This window comes from Dendrobates tinctorius, unplaced genomic scaffold, assembly GCF_039654945.1.
Source record: "Dendrobates tinctorius isolate UK_male_01 unplaced genomic scaffold, ASM3965494v1 ptg000115l, whole genome shotgun sequence".
Classification (NCBI taxonomy): domain Eukaryota; kingdom Metazoa; phylum Chordata; class Amphibia; order Anura; family Dendrobatidae; genus Dendrobates; species Dendrobates tinctorius.
Genome location: NW_027361783.1, coordinates 23,685,933 through 23,701,386, shown reverse-complemented (window position 1 = coordinate 23,701,386; position 15,454 = coordinate 23,685,933). Strand labels below are relative to the sequence as shown.

The 15,454-nt window shown below is 42.7% G+C and overlaps 1 protein-coding gene across 2 annotated transcripts in view; it reads left to right on the top strand.

Moving 5' to 3' along the window:
- The window catches only part of CEP192 (centrosomal protein 192), a 325,551-nt gene that overhangs the window by 26,918 nt on the left and 283,179 nt on the right, over positions 1–15,454 (top strand). For both annotated transcript variants that reach the window (XM_073590043.1, XM_073590042.1), the window contains exon 3: positions 7,314–7,442. In XM_073590043.1, coding sequence (XP_073446144.1) covers positions 7,314–7,442 — 129 coding nt within the window. The remainder of the gene's footprint in view (positions 1–7,313; positions 7,443–15,454) is intronic.

Genomic DNA, 15,454 nt, shown 5'->3' with positions numbered 1-15,454 from the left:
ATGTTCCCTTAACAGCCTTAGATAGAATCGCGATCCACCCTCGGATGTTATAATGTTAAATCTGACAGCGGCATTTAACATGAACGCGCAGGAATCGCGTCACTACCTCCGTTCATCAGTGCCCCTGTCACATGACCGTGGGCCGCTGATGGGTTGGCATGAAAACCGGGTGTCTACAGGAGACCCTCCTGTGCTTGTCATTGCCTATCTGCTTTGAGCGCTGCCTCGTGGCTTTTGCTCATACCAGATGATCAATTCTGCTACACAGAGTGGCTGAAGCCCTGTTACGTGTAACACAAGCGATCAGATATCTCCGCTTCAAATCTCCTAAGAAGACTATTGAAGCAAGTATATAGTAGAAAAAAAGTGTTGGAAAAAAATAATAAAATATAAAAGTTCAAATCACCACCCTTTTGTCCCATTCGAAATAAAACAATAAAAAAACACATCGCTGCGTTCAGAAATGCCCGATCGATCAAAATGTTAAAAAATAAAAAAAAAAATCCGATCAGTAAACCGCGTAATGAGAAAAAATTAATATGCCAGAAATACGTTTTGTTGTTTTTTTGGTTTTTTTTGTCGCTACAACATTGCAATAACAGGCATTCAAAACATCGTATCTAACCCAAAATGGTATTGATAAAAAAACGTCAGCTTGGTGCGCAAAAAATAAGCCCCCTCGATCATCCCCAGATCCTGAAAAATGGAGACGCTACAGGTCTGGGAAATTGGCATTTAGTTTTTTTAAAGTGGTAAAAAAATTAAATGCTTGGTATCTTCGAACTCGTAATGACCAATGGTGTCGTTCAAAAGTACAACTCCTCCTGCAAAAAACAAGCCCTCACACCACCATGTTAATAATAAAAGTTATGGCTCTGGGATGAAGGAGAGTGAAAAACTAAAACGGTTAATGACGGGGTTAAAGTAGTAGTCTCTTGAACGCTATCCTGTTAAATTCTGCTAGGGCAGATGGACCTTTTCCACTAGAGCTGCTTTTGCTGAAAGTTTGTGGCTCTGGTGCAATGGCAACATGAAGCTTCTCCCAGCGAACACTGTTAAAGGCTCATTCTCTAGTTCTTTAAAAGGAACCTGTCATGTTGTACAGTCAGACCAATCCTTGGATAGATTGTGTGTTTTAATTATATCTATCTATATTATAATATACAAAATTGCCAATCGGCTCTGTCACAGCTTCCGGCGATTGTGTCGCTATCCCACAATCAACCGCGGCCGGAAGCTATGACAGCCGTAGGGGCACGATCGCGGAGCTGCAGCCGTTCATTGGCTGTGCAGCTCCGTGGCTGCCAGGCTGCAATTGGCCTGACGCGATGGCTTCTCTGTGCACACAGGACCTGTGATGAGGTCACAGGAGGGGAGGAGTCAGGGGTCACATGATCAGGGGCATCGGTATGTGCAGGACTCTGCTGTGCTGGTTGTCATGGTGCTGGATGAGGAGGGGAAGTTTGTGTGGGGTCAGGAGGGGTTTGCATGGTGGATGTAGTAGAGCCGCGTGTGTACAAGGTGTACGGTACGGAGCAGAGCTGCATGTTTACAAGGTGGACGGAGCGGAGCTGCGTGTGTACGAGGTGGACTGAGCGGAGCCGCGTCTGTACCATGCATACCAGGATGGGTGGGGGTGAGGGGACTATGCATACCAGGATGGGGGGGGGGGGTGAGGGGACCATGCATACCAGGATGGGGGGGGGGGGTGAGGGGACCATGCATACCAGGATGGGGGGGGGGGGTGAGGGGACCATGCATACCAGGATGGGGGGGTGAGGGGACCATGCATACCAGGATGGGGGGGTGAGGGGACCATGCATACCAGGATAGGGGGGTGAGGGGACCATGCATACCAGGATAGGGGGGTGAGAGGACCATGCATACCAGGATAGGGGGATGAGGGGGCCATGCATGCATTCAAATCCCGCGCGGCACCGCTCATTGGCTGAGCGCTGTGGGATTCAAATCCCTCACCAGCTGAGCCAATGAGCGTAGCCGCGCGGCTTTGGAGGGGGATTCAAATCCCCCACCAAAGCCGCGCGGCACTAGTATATTTATATTATACATACTGCTTTCATGCGTCTTGGCATGCTTTCCATCAATGCTGACACACTTCAGCCACATGAGGCCTGGCATTGTCATGCATCAGAAGGAACCCAGGTCCGAGTGCACCTTCATATGGTCTTACAGTGGGTCTGAGGATCTCATCCCGGCACCTAATGGCAATCAAGATACGTCTGGAGGTCACACCTCCTGACGAAACTGCATAGCGGCGGTGAAACGCGTGTCGAGATGTTTCAAGACAGGCAGCAACCCCTCCTTACATCATGACGGCAGGTAATTCACCTATATATTTTATAGGCGTCTGATGGCATATTAGTGAGGGACATTTTGGATGTGGTTATCTAGTTATGGTGGTGCTCAGTGTTGGATATTCTTTATACATCTTTTTAATCAAATACTGAGTGGTCACAAATAATTGACTACTAGTTGATGATTCCTGTGCCCTCCTATGATTGTATTTAGCTATACATGGGAATATACAAGCTTTGTATATTTTAGAGCATATCCCATACAGATTTGTATTCTAGCGTAGGGGGCTGTACCTATAGGCTTCATTGTACCTTTTTTTTTTTTTTTTTGTCCCTATTTTTTGGTACTCTAATTATTGTAAACTCTTCATGAAAAGTTTGTCCGAAGGCGGAGACAGTGACGCCAACACTGATTGTGCGTCAGTGTCACAACACCGCATCATGGGAGAACGAGTGCTGACACCTCAGGAACAGCGCCACCGTGAGAGGGGAGTATAAACTTTATTGTTGTATCGGGGCCGAATATTTAGTTTAGATTCAAAGGTAGAACTGTTAACCTTTTTTAGGTTGTGTGAGATAACACTTACAGAGCCTGAAAACCAGATGCAGCTGTTTCCATGAAACTGTAGATTTAAGTAGCAGGATTGGAAGTGTTTCTGCACTCTCTGGAATACGACACGATTAGTGGTAAAATACAATTGTAGGTTTTTTTAAATGCGTTTGAGTCCACCGACTCCTTTTCAGAACAATCCTGCATACATAAATTTGTGTAGGTTATTTATGGATTACATTTTTCGTAAGCAGGGCTGTGGAGTTGGAGTCGTGGAGTCGGAGCTCATTTTGGTGGAATCTGTATAAAATACTCTGACTCCTAAAATATATAATAAATTGGGTACAGTAGTTAAATGCGGAATGTGCTGAATATTTTTTCATAGGAATTTGGGAAAGTTGTGAAATGTCCTATAAATGGCTGTTCTATTCCTGATCTAAGGCTACATTCACACACAGCGTTTTTGCTGCGTTTTTTGAGGATACGTTTTTCAGCTGCAAAAGCAGATCAGCTTTTTAAAAAAAATGCATCACCTGAAAGGTTTTTGAGCTCATAGATAATGTTTTCAATAGCAAAAGCCGATTAGAAATCTGCTCTATCAATCCATTTATCCATATGTCTATCCATATCTTATCTGTACCAAAAAGAATGAAAGCCGGGTAGCACACAGACTAAAGGTACTGTCACACTTAGCGATGCACCAGCGATCCCGACCAGCAATATGACGCGGTCAGGATCGCTGGTGCATTGCTAAGTGGTCGCTAGTGAGCTGCCACATAGGCAGATCTCACCAGCGACATCGCAGGGGTCGGGGGTCGCTACTTCCCTGTCAGACGAGGCGATCCTGACGTCCTCCCGCCCGCGCGACGCTCGTCTCCACAGCAGGAAGCCCCAGCAGGAAACTGACGACGAGAAACAGTCCAGGACGTTCTCGCGCGATCAGCGATAACCAGCGGGGAGCGGTCGGAGGTAAGTATCAGGCATAGTGATATCGCTCGCAATATCGCTATAACGTCACAAAAACCAGTGACGTTATAGCGATATTGCTAGCGATATCGCTTAGTGTGATAGGCCCTTAACACGCCTTTTTTTTTTTTTTTTTTTTTTTTTTTTTTAGCACCAGTCAGGTACACCTCATAGCTGCACAAAAGCACGCCCAGGACAGGCATTGCTCGTCTTCAGTAACACATCAACATCAATTGATAGTTGGAATAAATAGACTGCATTCACCACATCTTAAGGTGCAGGCTTTATTTTCAAGTGTAGGGGTGTGCAGTATAAGGTTCTGCAGCAGCTGAGGTGTGCAGTATGGGATTTTGTGGAACAGTATGGAGGTTCTGGCCCCCCCCCCCCCAATTGTGATCCTGGCTAAAACGGTTACTTATAGATATGGCGAACCCTCAGGTAACCCTAAATGAAGGTCAATGGACACAGGTGGGTGAATTAAAGGAATTGCTTAATCACCTATTTACCGTGACTAAAAAATTACAAGCTGAGGATTTAACGCCTGGCATTTTCATAAGGGAGTGGAAGAACTTGCTATTTTGACTGTCCCAAAGAGGAGATTTAATCGCAGGTGGAATTTCTGCTTCAATGAAACAGAGAGAGACACAGCTATTGGAAAATAAAATTTTTCTGGCAGCTGTTTATGTGGATCCAAGTCATCGTATATTGCTTGATGATCAACAGCTTACTAATGGAAAAGAAGCTCTGACTGAGGTAGCAGTTAGGATGAGTGGCCTACAGGAGGACTGCCAGGCGCAAGAGGACTTGGGTCCTGACAGTGCTACTGCTGCCATATCTTAATCCACATCAGATGAGGAGTTTAACTTTGACAAGTATTTGGATGATATGGAGCAGGCAAAGCATTGCTGCAAGGAAAAAGATTTCACTCCGTCTCCAATAGCAAGCAGATTGACCATATTTCAGCAAAATGTTTCACTTGCTCTCAAAGAAAAATTCAACCGTTCATCAAAACTGACTGTGCATGAGGCAATTCCTTTATACTTGGAAATTGTTAGAGATGTTGCCCATGTGGTTACGGCTTTGCCTCCAACCCAAGTTAGTGTAGAGAGGTTGTTCTCTGGCCTGAAAATTATTAGATCAGATTTTAGGTCATCTATGAAGGAGGATCTGATGGAGGCAATATTATTTCTTAGAACAAATTCATAGACTGCACAAATGTTATTTAGTATGTTTTTGTTGAAAACTTTTGCCACTTACCGGTGCATAGTTTATTACATAGTGATATATAATGTGTCTAATCGATATTACATAGTGTATTACATATTTGCAATTTATTATTTTTTTTGTGTTCTAAAGTTGTATTCCAATAAATATATATGTTCTATCTAAATGTCTTGATTATTGTATCATAAAAATGATTAAATGTGTGATGTTCACATTGTACTACAATAAATTTTTCACTTAAATATAAGCAATATATGTCGGAGTCGGTGGAAGGGAAATTGAGGAGTCTGAGTCGCGGGTTTGGCTTACCGACTCCTCAGCCCTGTTCGTAAGTTAGGAATGTGTTAAATTTTTCTCATGCATATACAGTTGAAATTAAAAGTTTACATACACTATATAAATAGACACATGCATGGTTTTCTCAACATCTGACATGAAATCAGAATAATCCTTTCCCATTTTAGGTCAGTTAGTATTACCATAATTTGCCAAATGCCAGAATAATGAGAGAGAGAATGTCTTATGGCATTTTTATTGCTTACTGCAAATTCAAAAGATAACATACATTTCATTAGTATTTGGAACCATTGCCCTTATACTGAATGACTTTGGTCAAACATTTGGGATATCCTTCCACAAGCTTCTCACAATAGTTAGTCGGAATTTGGGCCCATTCCTGCTGACAAAACTGGTGTAACTGATCCAGGTTTGTAGGTCGCCTTGCTCGCACCTGCCTTTTCAGCTTTGCCCATAAATTTTCAATAGGCTTTAGATCAGGGCTTTGTGATGGCCACTCCAAAACATTGACTTTGTTATCCTTAAGCCACTTTGTTACCAATTTGGCCGTATGCTTCCGGTCATTGTCCATTTGGAAAACCCATTTCCGCCCAAGCTTTAACTTCCTGGCTGATGTCTTGAGATGTTGCTTCAGTATTTCCACATAATCATCTTTTCTCATGATGCCATCTATTTTGTGACATGCACCAGTCCCTCCTGCAGCAAAACAACCCCACAATATGATGCTGCCACCCCAGTGTATCACAGTTGAGCTGGTTTTCTTACACTCCCAACCTTCTCCATTTTTCCTCCAAACGTAACGATGGTCATTATGCTCAAAAAGTTCAAATTTACTTTAATCAGACCCACAGGACATGTCTCCAAAAATTAAGGGCTTTGTTCCTGTGTGCATTTGCAAACATTAATCTGGCTTTTTTTTTTTTTTTTTAGGTTTCTTTTGCAATTATGGCTTCTCCTGGCAGAGTGGTCTTTCAGCTGTTGTTGGTAAACTACTCATTTCACTGTGGATATTGATACTTATTTCCCCCCCAAAAAAATTGAGAAAAGTATTCAAGTACTTTTCTCAATTTTTGGGGGGGACATAAGTATTTACATCTATTTTTCTGGCTAACACGGTACCACAATATTATTTTGTATTGTACACTGTGGATATTGACACAATCTTACCAGCTTCCGCCATCATCTTCACAAGGTCTTTTGCTTTTGTCCTTGGGTTGATGTGCACATGTTGGACCAAAGCACGTTCATCTCTGGAACACAGAACCCGTCTCCTTCCTGATTGGTATGATGTTTGGACATTCCCATCTTGTTTTGTACTGGCGTATAATTGTTTGTTGAACGAGGCACATTCGGACATCTTGAAATTGTACCCAAGGATGAGCCAGACTTTTGTGCAAGTCCACAATTCTCTGCATGTTATCTTGGCTTATTTCTTGAGACTTCCCATAATGCTAAATGAAGAAGCAGTACGTTTCAAGTGCGCATTAAAACACAACCACAGGAGTGTCTCTAACTCAGATGTTGCCAAAAAAACCTGTGAGAAGCTTCCAAACACATGACATCATATGGGCAGGCCAGAATTTTTTAATGGCATAGTAAACTTAGTGTATGTTAACTTTTGACTTTGCAGTAAGTAATAAAAATATTTTAAAATATTCTCTGTCTCATTCTGGCATTTGCAAATATTAATTATGTTAATCCAAATTGACCTAAAACGGGAAATGTTTATTGTGATTTCATGTCAGAAACTGAGAAAACATGCATATGTGTCTTTTTATAGTGTAGGTAAACTTCTAGTTTCGACTGTATGTGATCTTGTCCAGGTTGAACCATCCACAATTGTTTTCAAATTTCAAAAAGTGAAAAATAAGTGTTAAGCTGGCTATTTCCTTGCATAGTCTTATAATCGTAGTTTATTTTTACTGCTGAATCACTTTTATGTCTTACTATTTTGTTCACAGCCCTTTCGATGTTCAAGCTTCATATTTAGAAAATGAAAAATTACTGTTGCCAAACAGCTGTTCCTCTAGCTTGGGTAACTCCGGAGGAAAAGAAAAAGAGAAATTTGTCCTCAGCTTTAAGGATGATTTGTAAGTTGAAAGTGTTTCACTTGTTAGAAATAAGCATCACTGAACTGTTGTCAAATGTATTGAAGTTGTTCAAGATCTTAAATAAAATAAATTGTGCACAAAAGAGGATTTAAAAATTTTCACCTTTTTATATCCATCATCTTATAGCCTCTGTTTGGATGGGGGTATTTCACAATACGTATACAGACCACAATGCCTCGACTGGCCTACCTCCTCACCCTAACATTACATCCTCATCAGCATATGTATTCCCGCCCAGTTCTGTACAAATTGTGAACATGCGTTAAACTGGCATTCCTGTGGTGTCCACTGGTCGTCTTCACCATGTGCCATACATGTCTCTGACTGCTGTAGGTGATCAGCGGTTTTGTGATGCTCATTTACGCATCAGTGCTGAAACCAATGATTGGCTGCAGCAATTGTGACTATATGACATATTATCACTGTACATCAGTAAGTTAGATCCAGCATTCACTGCTGGAGTTACAGCTCTATTGATGTGGATCTTTAAACAGGTTTCTGATTTTCCCTGCACATCTGAAATTTTTATATTTTTTACATTCTGGATGGTCCTAAGAGGACTTAAGGGTCAGCCTTTGCCCAATTCAAGATTGCAGACTTTAAATTACTTTCAACTACACAGCAACTGTGGGGAGATTTTGCGAAGTGTTTTTTAACTCTAAAATTTTTATGCTAGAACTCCACTCTAAGGCTGGGTTCACATTGCATTGTGGACAATGTGCTGACGGCATCCGTTACATAGCGGCACTAACGCTATGTAAAGGATGCGTTAACGCACCCATTGCCCGCAGTAACAGTAGCGCATCCTAACGCATGCCAAAATCTGCATGCGTTAGCGATGATGCATTACTTCATGACGCACCCTCGAACGCGGTCTATAGCGTTCAAGGGTGCGTCGGGTCTAGCGCACAGCGAACGGACGCTGAGTAAGGTTTATGAATCCACCCAGTTTCATGTATGTATAAGTACAATATATGGTGTCTTCATCACGACAGAAGAATTGAGGAGTACTCTGGGGAATCTCTGAATAAAATCCATCCTTGCCAAGTATGGAAAAAGTTGTCTGAGCTAAATTTTATTATGAGCAGAGAGTCTTTCAATTCTGCACAAAAAATCCACTTCAAGAGACCATTCTTGGACAGATGGAGTGGTTCTGGAACGCCAGTGTCTGGGAATGACTGTTCTAGTGGCATATAAACAGTGTCTCAGCAATCCTCTTTTGATGGATTTAAAAGACCCTGGTATCATAGAAAGAAGTCCGATCTGGGGAGTTCTAGATACCGTAATGATTCCCCTGTAATGAGTTTGTGAACATCAAAGACTTTGCTCCAGAGGCCACTTATTTGAGGGCATTCCCACGAGATATGAATCATAGTGCCTTCAACATTTTCACATCTCCAGGATTTATTGGCGACAAAGGGAAATATCTTATGAAGATCTGCTGGGGAACGGTACCATCTAGTTAAGATTCTGTATTTTTATTTCTTGAGTTTTGCAAGCCAATGGATGTCTGTGTGTGCAAAAGAAAAGGTTTGTTCCATTGCTCCTCTGAGAATGTTATCCCAATCTCTCTCACCCACTCTTTCTTGAACCATATGAGCTCTGTATTAAAGTGAGATGACAAAATATAATATATTTGTGAGATCGTATGCCTGGATGCAACTTCTCTGATCAGCAACAAATCAAACTGAAAAGGGTCAGACTTGAGGACCGAGAATGGCTGAAGGGAACGAATGAATGGAACTGGAGGTATGAAAATCAAGATATGGTTTAATTGGGATAGAGAGCATTAAGCTCGTTTAGCGATGGTATATTAATGAAATTTGCAAGGACCTGATGAGAGTCTAATTTTATAGTTGAAGACCAGGAATTTACTCATTCCAACTCCAGGGAGGGGAATTCTGGATTGTCAATGATCAGTGTCATAGGTCCTGGAATGTTTAGAAATCTCAAGTTTCCTTACCAATTGTTCCCAAACTCTGAAAAGATGAACTGTTAATGGGAGGAGTGATCCCTTTGAAGAACAAAAGTGCTTAGAAATCCAGGGTAGAGAGGTTAAGTCTAGGCATGATAGAAATGACTCTAGTGTGACCCAACGCTTCTGACTCGCACCATGAAACCAGTCCACCATCCGCCCCAGCACAGCAGCAGCATGATAGAGTTGAAAATTCAGGAGGCTGTCCCCCCCCCCCCCCCCCCCCCATCCTTGAGATTTAGATCTAGCCAAAAATGTTATGGCTTGTCTTGATCTTTTCGATCTCCAAATTAAATTGTTAGACTGTACTTAGTTGCTTAAAAAAGGAAAAGGGGAGTGCAATTGGAACTGCTTGAAATACATAAAGCAGTTTCGGAAGAATGTCCATCTTTAATACGTTAATTCTACCGAACCAAGATAATCGTGTTTTGTCATAAGCCTTGAGCTCAGCTTTTGACATGACTGAGTAAAGGCTTATGATTCAGATGGAAGAGTTGTGACAAGTCTGAGGGCAATTGGACCCCAGGATATTTCATAGAACCATTACACCAACGGAAAGGTAAGGGCCCCTTTAATTTGTGTGCCTTCTCCTGTGGGATATTTATGTTCAAAATCTCTGACTTAGAAAGATTTGCCTAAATATTACTGAGTCAACTATATGTCTCAAATTCTTTCAGAATAGAGGGCAGTGATGTTTTAGGATTAGTTATGTGCAATAGGAGGTCATCTGCATATAGCATCAATTTGAGATTCATGCCCGACTGGGATTCCTTGAATATTGGGATTTTTCTTGAGGGCCGTTGCCTGATGTTCCATTCGACACTTCAAAAGATTCTGAATAGGTGCCCTTGTAATGGACATTGGCAGACGGGTCTTGATCTAAAGCCATTATTTTGTTTAGAATGTTGGGATCTAAATTGATTTGTTTAAGAGCACTAAGTAGAAATGGCCATGTAACCCGGTTAAATGCTTTTTCAGCATCAACCGATAGAAAGCATGCTGGGATCTTTTTCAATTTCATATAGGACGTAAGCAGCATCATTTTAATCGTGTTGTCTCTTGCCTCTCTTGGCATCAGTTGAGCTAATCTGGTCGCTATGAGTTTAGAGAATAGTTTAACATCAATGTTAATTAAGGATATTGGCCTGTAACTTGGGCATAATGTTTGGTCTTTCCCAGGTTTCGGTTTCACCGAAATATGGGTTTCCAGAGTTTTGTCTGGGAATAGGGTTTGAAGTTGAAACTGAATTACATACTTATGTTAAGAATGGTACTAATTGCGTAGCAAATGTTTTATAAAATTTTGCAGTGTAACCATCTGGACCTGGGCATTTATTAGATGTGGAGTTTTTGATGGCCTGAAGTACCTCCTCTTCTTCAAATGATTGCTCTAGGGATGCCTTTGTGTCATTCGGTATTGAGGGCAGAGTAGTGTGTTTCATGTATTGATTAATTTTCAAATGAAGATGAGTTGGTGACATGTCTATTACCATCTCTATGCTGATGACACCCAATTATACGCTTCTTCTCCTGACATCACACCAGCCTTTCTAGAAAACACTGGCGATTGTCTAAACGCTGTGTCTAATATCATGTCCTCACTATATCTGAAACTGAACCTGTCAAAGACTGAACTCCTTGTGTTTCCTCCCGCTACTAATGTACCTACACCCGACATTGCCATTTCCGTCTGTGGTTCCACTATTACTCCCCAGCAACATGCCCGCTGTCTTGGGGTCATACTTGATTCCGAGCTTTCCTTTGCCCCCCACATTCGATCACTGGCTCGCTCTTGTCATCTGCACCTCAAAAACATTTCTAGAATTCGACCTTTTCTTACTTTTGACTCTGCAAAAACTCTTACTGTTTCTCTTATTCATTCTCGTCTCGACTATTGTAACTCTCTTCTAATCGGTCTCCCTCTTACAAAACTCTCCCCTCTCCAATCTGTCTTGAATGCTGCAGCCAGGATCATATTCCTCACCAATCGTTACACCGATGCCTCTACCTTGTGCCAGTCATTACACTGGCTACCCATCCACTCCAGAATTCAGTATAAACTTATTACCCTCACCCACAAAGCCCTCCATGGCTCAGCACCACCCTACATCTCCTCCCTTGTTTCAGTATACCACCCTACCCGCGCCCTCCGTTCTGCTGATGACCTGAGGTTAGTATCCTCAATAGTCAGAACCTCCCACTCCCGTCTCCAAGACTTTACACGTGCCGCGCCAATTCTTTGGAATGCACTTCCCAGGTCAATACGATTAGTCCCCAATCCCCACAATTTTAAGCGTGTCCTGAAAACGCATTTATTCATACTGGCCTACCACCCCAACACATTAACCTAATCTATCCCTGTGTGGCAGAGCCAAAAGTTTTACCATAACCAGGTTCCCCGCATCATGTTCCCACATGCTGTATGCATCCATTAGCCCTCTGTGTCTGTACTGTTACACACCTAACATTATGGCTGGTCCATACAATCAGGGCAACTGTTACCACCCACCTTTCGTGTCTACCTCTTTCCACATAGACTGTAAGCTTGCGAGCAGGGCCCTCACTCCTCTTGGGATTTGTTATAATCTACTGTATGTGATTATTGTTATGCTGTAATGTCTATAGTCTGTACAAATCCCCTCTGAAATGTAAAGTGCTGCGGAATATGTCGGCGCTATAAAAATAAAATGTATTATTATTATTATTATTATTATTATTATTATTATTATTATTATTATTATGTCTACATATTGGCCCTCAATATTCTACAGGGAGCTATAATATCCTTTGAACGCCTCAGCTATTTGTTTTGATTCCTTGATTACCAAACCTGTAGCATCCTGTATCGATTGGATAAATGTCGTTGGGGCTTTAGGATGGATGCTTCTGGCTAGAGGGCCACCACATATGACCTCAAATTCATAAAAGAACTGCTGTAACCTTTCCCTATGTTTTGACTAGCTTTGGCCTAGATGTCCCTTCAGGTCATCTTTTTGCTTGTTCAGGTTAGTAATAATAACTGCTACCTTGGATCTAATCCTTATAAACAGGGAGGAAATGGTTGAGGAGGTAAAAGTGGCTGGGACCCTAGGAGGTAGCAACCATGCTATTTTAGAATTTTGGATAATTAGAGGAGGAAGACCTGTGAAGACTCAGACGTCAAGGTTAGATTTCAGAAAGGCAGAATTTAAGGGATTCAGAAAGAGAATTGGAGGGATCCAATGGCTGGATATCCTTAAAGACAAAAATGTCCAGGAAGGATGGGAAATCTTGAAAAATGAAATTCTCAAAGCACAGTTGTTAACAATTCCGAAAAGAGGGAAGAATAGGAAGCACACAAAGGACACTCTATGGTTAATCCCAGGGGGTGTGGCTTAGCCCCCACGTGCCTACGATCGCTCTGATTGGCTGTTAAAAGTGAAACAGCCAATCAGAGCGATTTGTAATATTTCACCAATGAAATTTGCTGAAATATTACAATCCAGCCATGGCCGATGCTGCAATAGCGCCTGACATGGCTGGACACCGACACTCCCCCCACACACACACACATACACCGACTGGCGGGGCCGATTGGCCCCCGCCACGACGGACGGCGGCGATCAGCCGCCATCATCATCTGCTCCTGCTCCCCTTCCTATCGCCCCCCCCACCTTCCGATTTCCCCCCCCCCGATACCTCCGATGTCCTGCTGTGGCTCCTGGTGTCCCGCCGTCCGGATCATGGGCGCCGCCATGTTGCAAAATGGCGGGCGCATGCGCAGTGCACCTGCCATTGTCCAAGATGGCGGCGCCCATGAATTTGCCGCACGCCCATTCATTTTTCATTTTGATCACTTTGATAAACTCTCACAGTGATCAAAATGAAAAAAAAAAGTAAATGCACCTCCCCGTTTATCACCCCCATAGCCAGGCACAAACAATAAAATAAAAAAATATATCTTTTTTCCATTTAGGGTTGGAATTAGGGTTGGAATTAGGGTTGGAATTAGGGTTCGGGTTAGAAATAGGGTTAGGGTTGGAATTAGGGTTGGGGTTCGGGTTAGAAATAGGGTTCGGGTTAGAAATAGGGTTAGGGTTAGAATTAGGGTTGGAATTAGGGTTAGAAATAGGGTTAGGGTTGGAATTGGGGTTAGGGTTGGAATTAGGGATAGGGCTGGAATTAGGGTTAAGATTAGGGTTAGGGGTGGGTTAGGGTTAGGCTTGTGGTTAGGGTTAGAGTTGGGATTAGGGTTGTATTTAGGGTTATGATTAGTGTTGGGATTAGGGTTGTATTTAGGGTTATGATTAGGGTTGGGTTAAGGTTAGTGGTGTGTTGGGGTTAGTTTGTATTGAGGGGTTTTGACTGTTTAGGCCTCTTTCACACTTCAGTTTTTTACAATCAGTCACAATCCGCCAGGTTTTGAAAAAAACGGATCCTCAATTTTCTTTTGAGGATCCGTTTTTTTCCCCATTGACTTGCATTAATGGCGGATTGTGACGGATTGCTGTCCGTTGCATCCGGTTTTTTTTGAGAATCCGCCAAAAGTTGCTGTCCGTCACCATCCTCAAAGATTTCAAAACGGAGCTTGCAACGAGTTTTTTCTCTGGCGGATCCTCCAGACACTTATTTAACCCCAAATTCTTTCTGGGTGCCGGACAAAAGGTCAGTCTCTCTCTCTCTCTCTCTCTCTCTCTCTCTCTCTCTCTCTCTCTCTCTCTCTCTCTCTCTCTCTCTCTCTCTCTCTCTCTCTCTCTCTCCCCTCTTTTCAGGATCCGTCTGAAAACGGATCCGCTTGTCTGACTTTTTGGCGGATTTCAACTGATGCAAAAAACTGAAGTGTGAAAGAGGCCTTAGGCACATCATGGGGTCTCAGAACGCGACATGGCGCCATGATTTATTCCAGCCAATTTTGCGTTCAAAAAGTCAAACAGCGCTCCCTCCATTCCGAGCCCCGACGTGTGCCCAAACAGTGGTTTACCCCCACATAATTTCTCCGGTTACCCTTGGGAAAATAAAATATTGGGGCTAAAAAAATAATTTTTGTGGAAAAATTTTTTTTTTTTGTCACGGTTCTGCGTTATAAACTTCTGTGAAGCACTTAGGGGTTCAAAGTGCTCACCACACATCTAGATGAGTTCCTTGGGTGGTCTAGTTTCTAAAATGGGGTCACTTGTTGGGGGTTTCCACTGTTTAGGCACATCAGGGGCTCTGCAAACGTAACATGATGCCCGCAGACCATTCCATCAAGTCGGTATTTCAAAACGTCACTACTTCCCTTCCGAGCCCCGACGTGTGCCCAAACAGTGGCCCCCCCCCCCCACATATGGGGTACCAGCGTACTCAGGACAGACTGGCCAACAACTCTTGGGGTTGAATTTATCCTGTTACCCTTGTGAAAATAAAAAATAACGGGCTAAAAAATCATTTTTGAGGAAAAAAAATGATTTTTTATTTTCATGGCTCTGCGTTTATAAACTTCTCTGATGCGCTTGGGGGTTCAAAGTGCTCACTAAACATCTAGATAAGCTCTTTGGGGGGGGTCTAGTTTCCAAAATGGGGTCACTTGTGGGGGGTTTCCACTGTTTAGGCACATCAGGGGCTCTGCAAACGCAACATGATGCCCGCAGAACATTCCATCAGTCTGCATTCCAAAATCACACTCCTTCCCTTCTGAGCTCTCCCTTGCGCCCAAACAGTGGTTCCCCCCCACATTTGGGGCATCGGTGTACTCAGGACAAATTGCACAACAACTTTTGTGGTTCAATTTCTCCTGTTAGCCTTGTGAAAATAAAAAATAGCGGGCTAAAAAATCATTTTTGAGGGGGAAAAAAATATTTTTTATTTTCATGGCTCTGCGTTTTAAACTTCTGTGAAGCATTTGGTTCAAAGTGCTCACTACACATCTAAATAAGCTCCTTGGGGTGTCTAGTTTCCAAAATGGGGTCACTCGTGGGGGAGCTCCAATGTTTAGGCACACAGGGACTCTCCAAACTCGACATGGCAACCGCTAAATATTCCAGCATATTTTCCATTC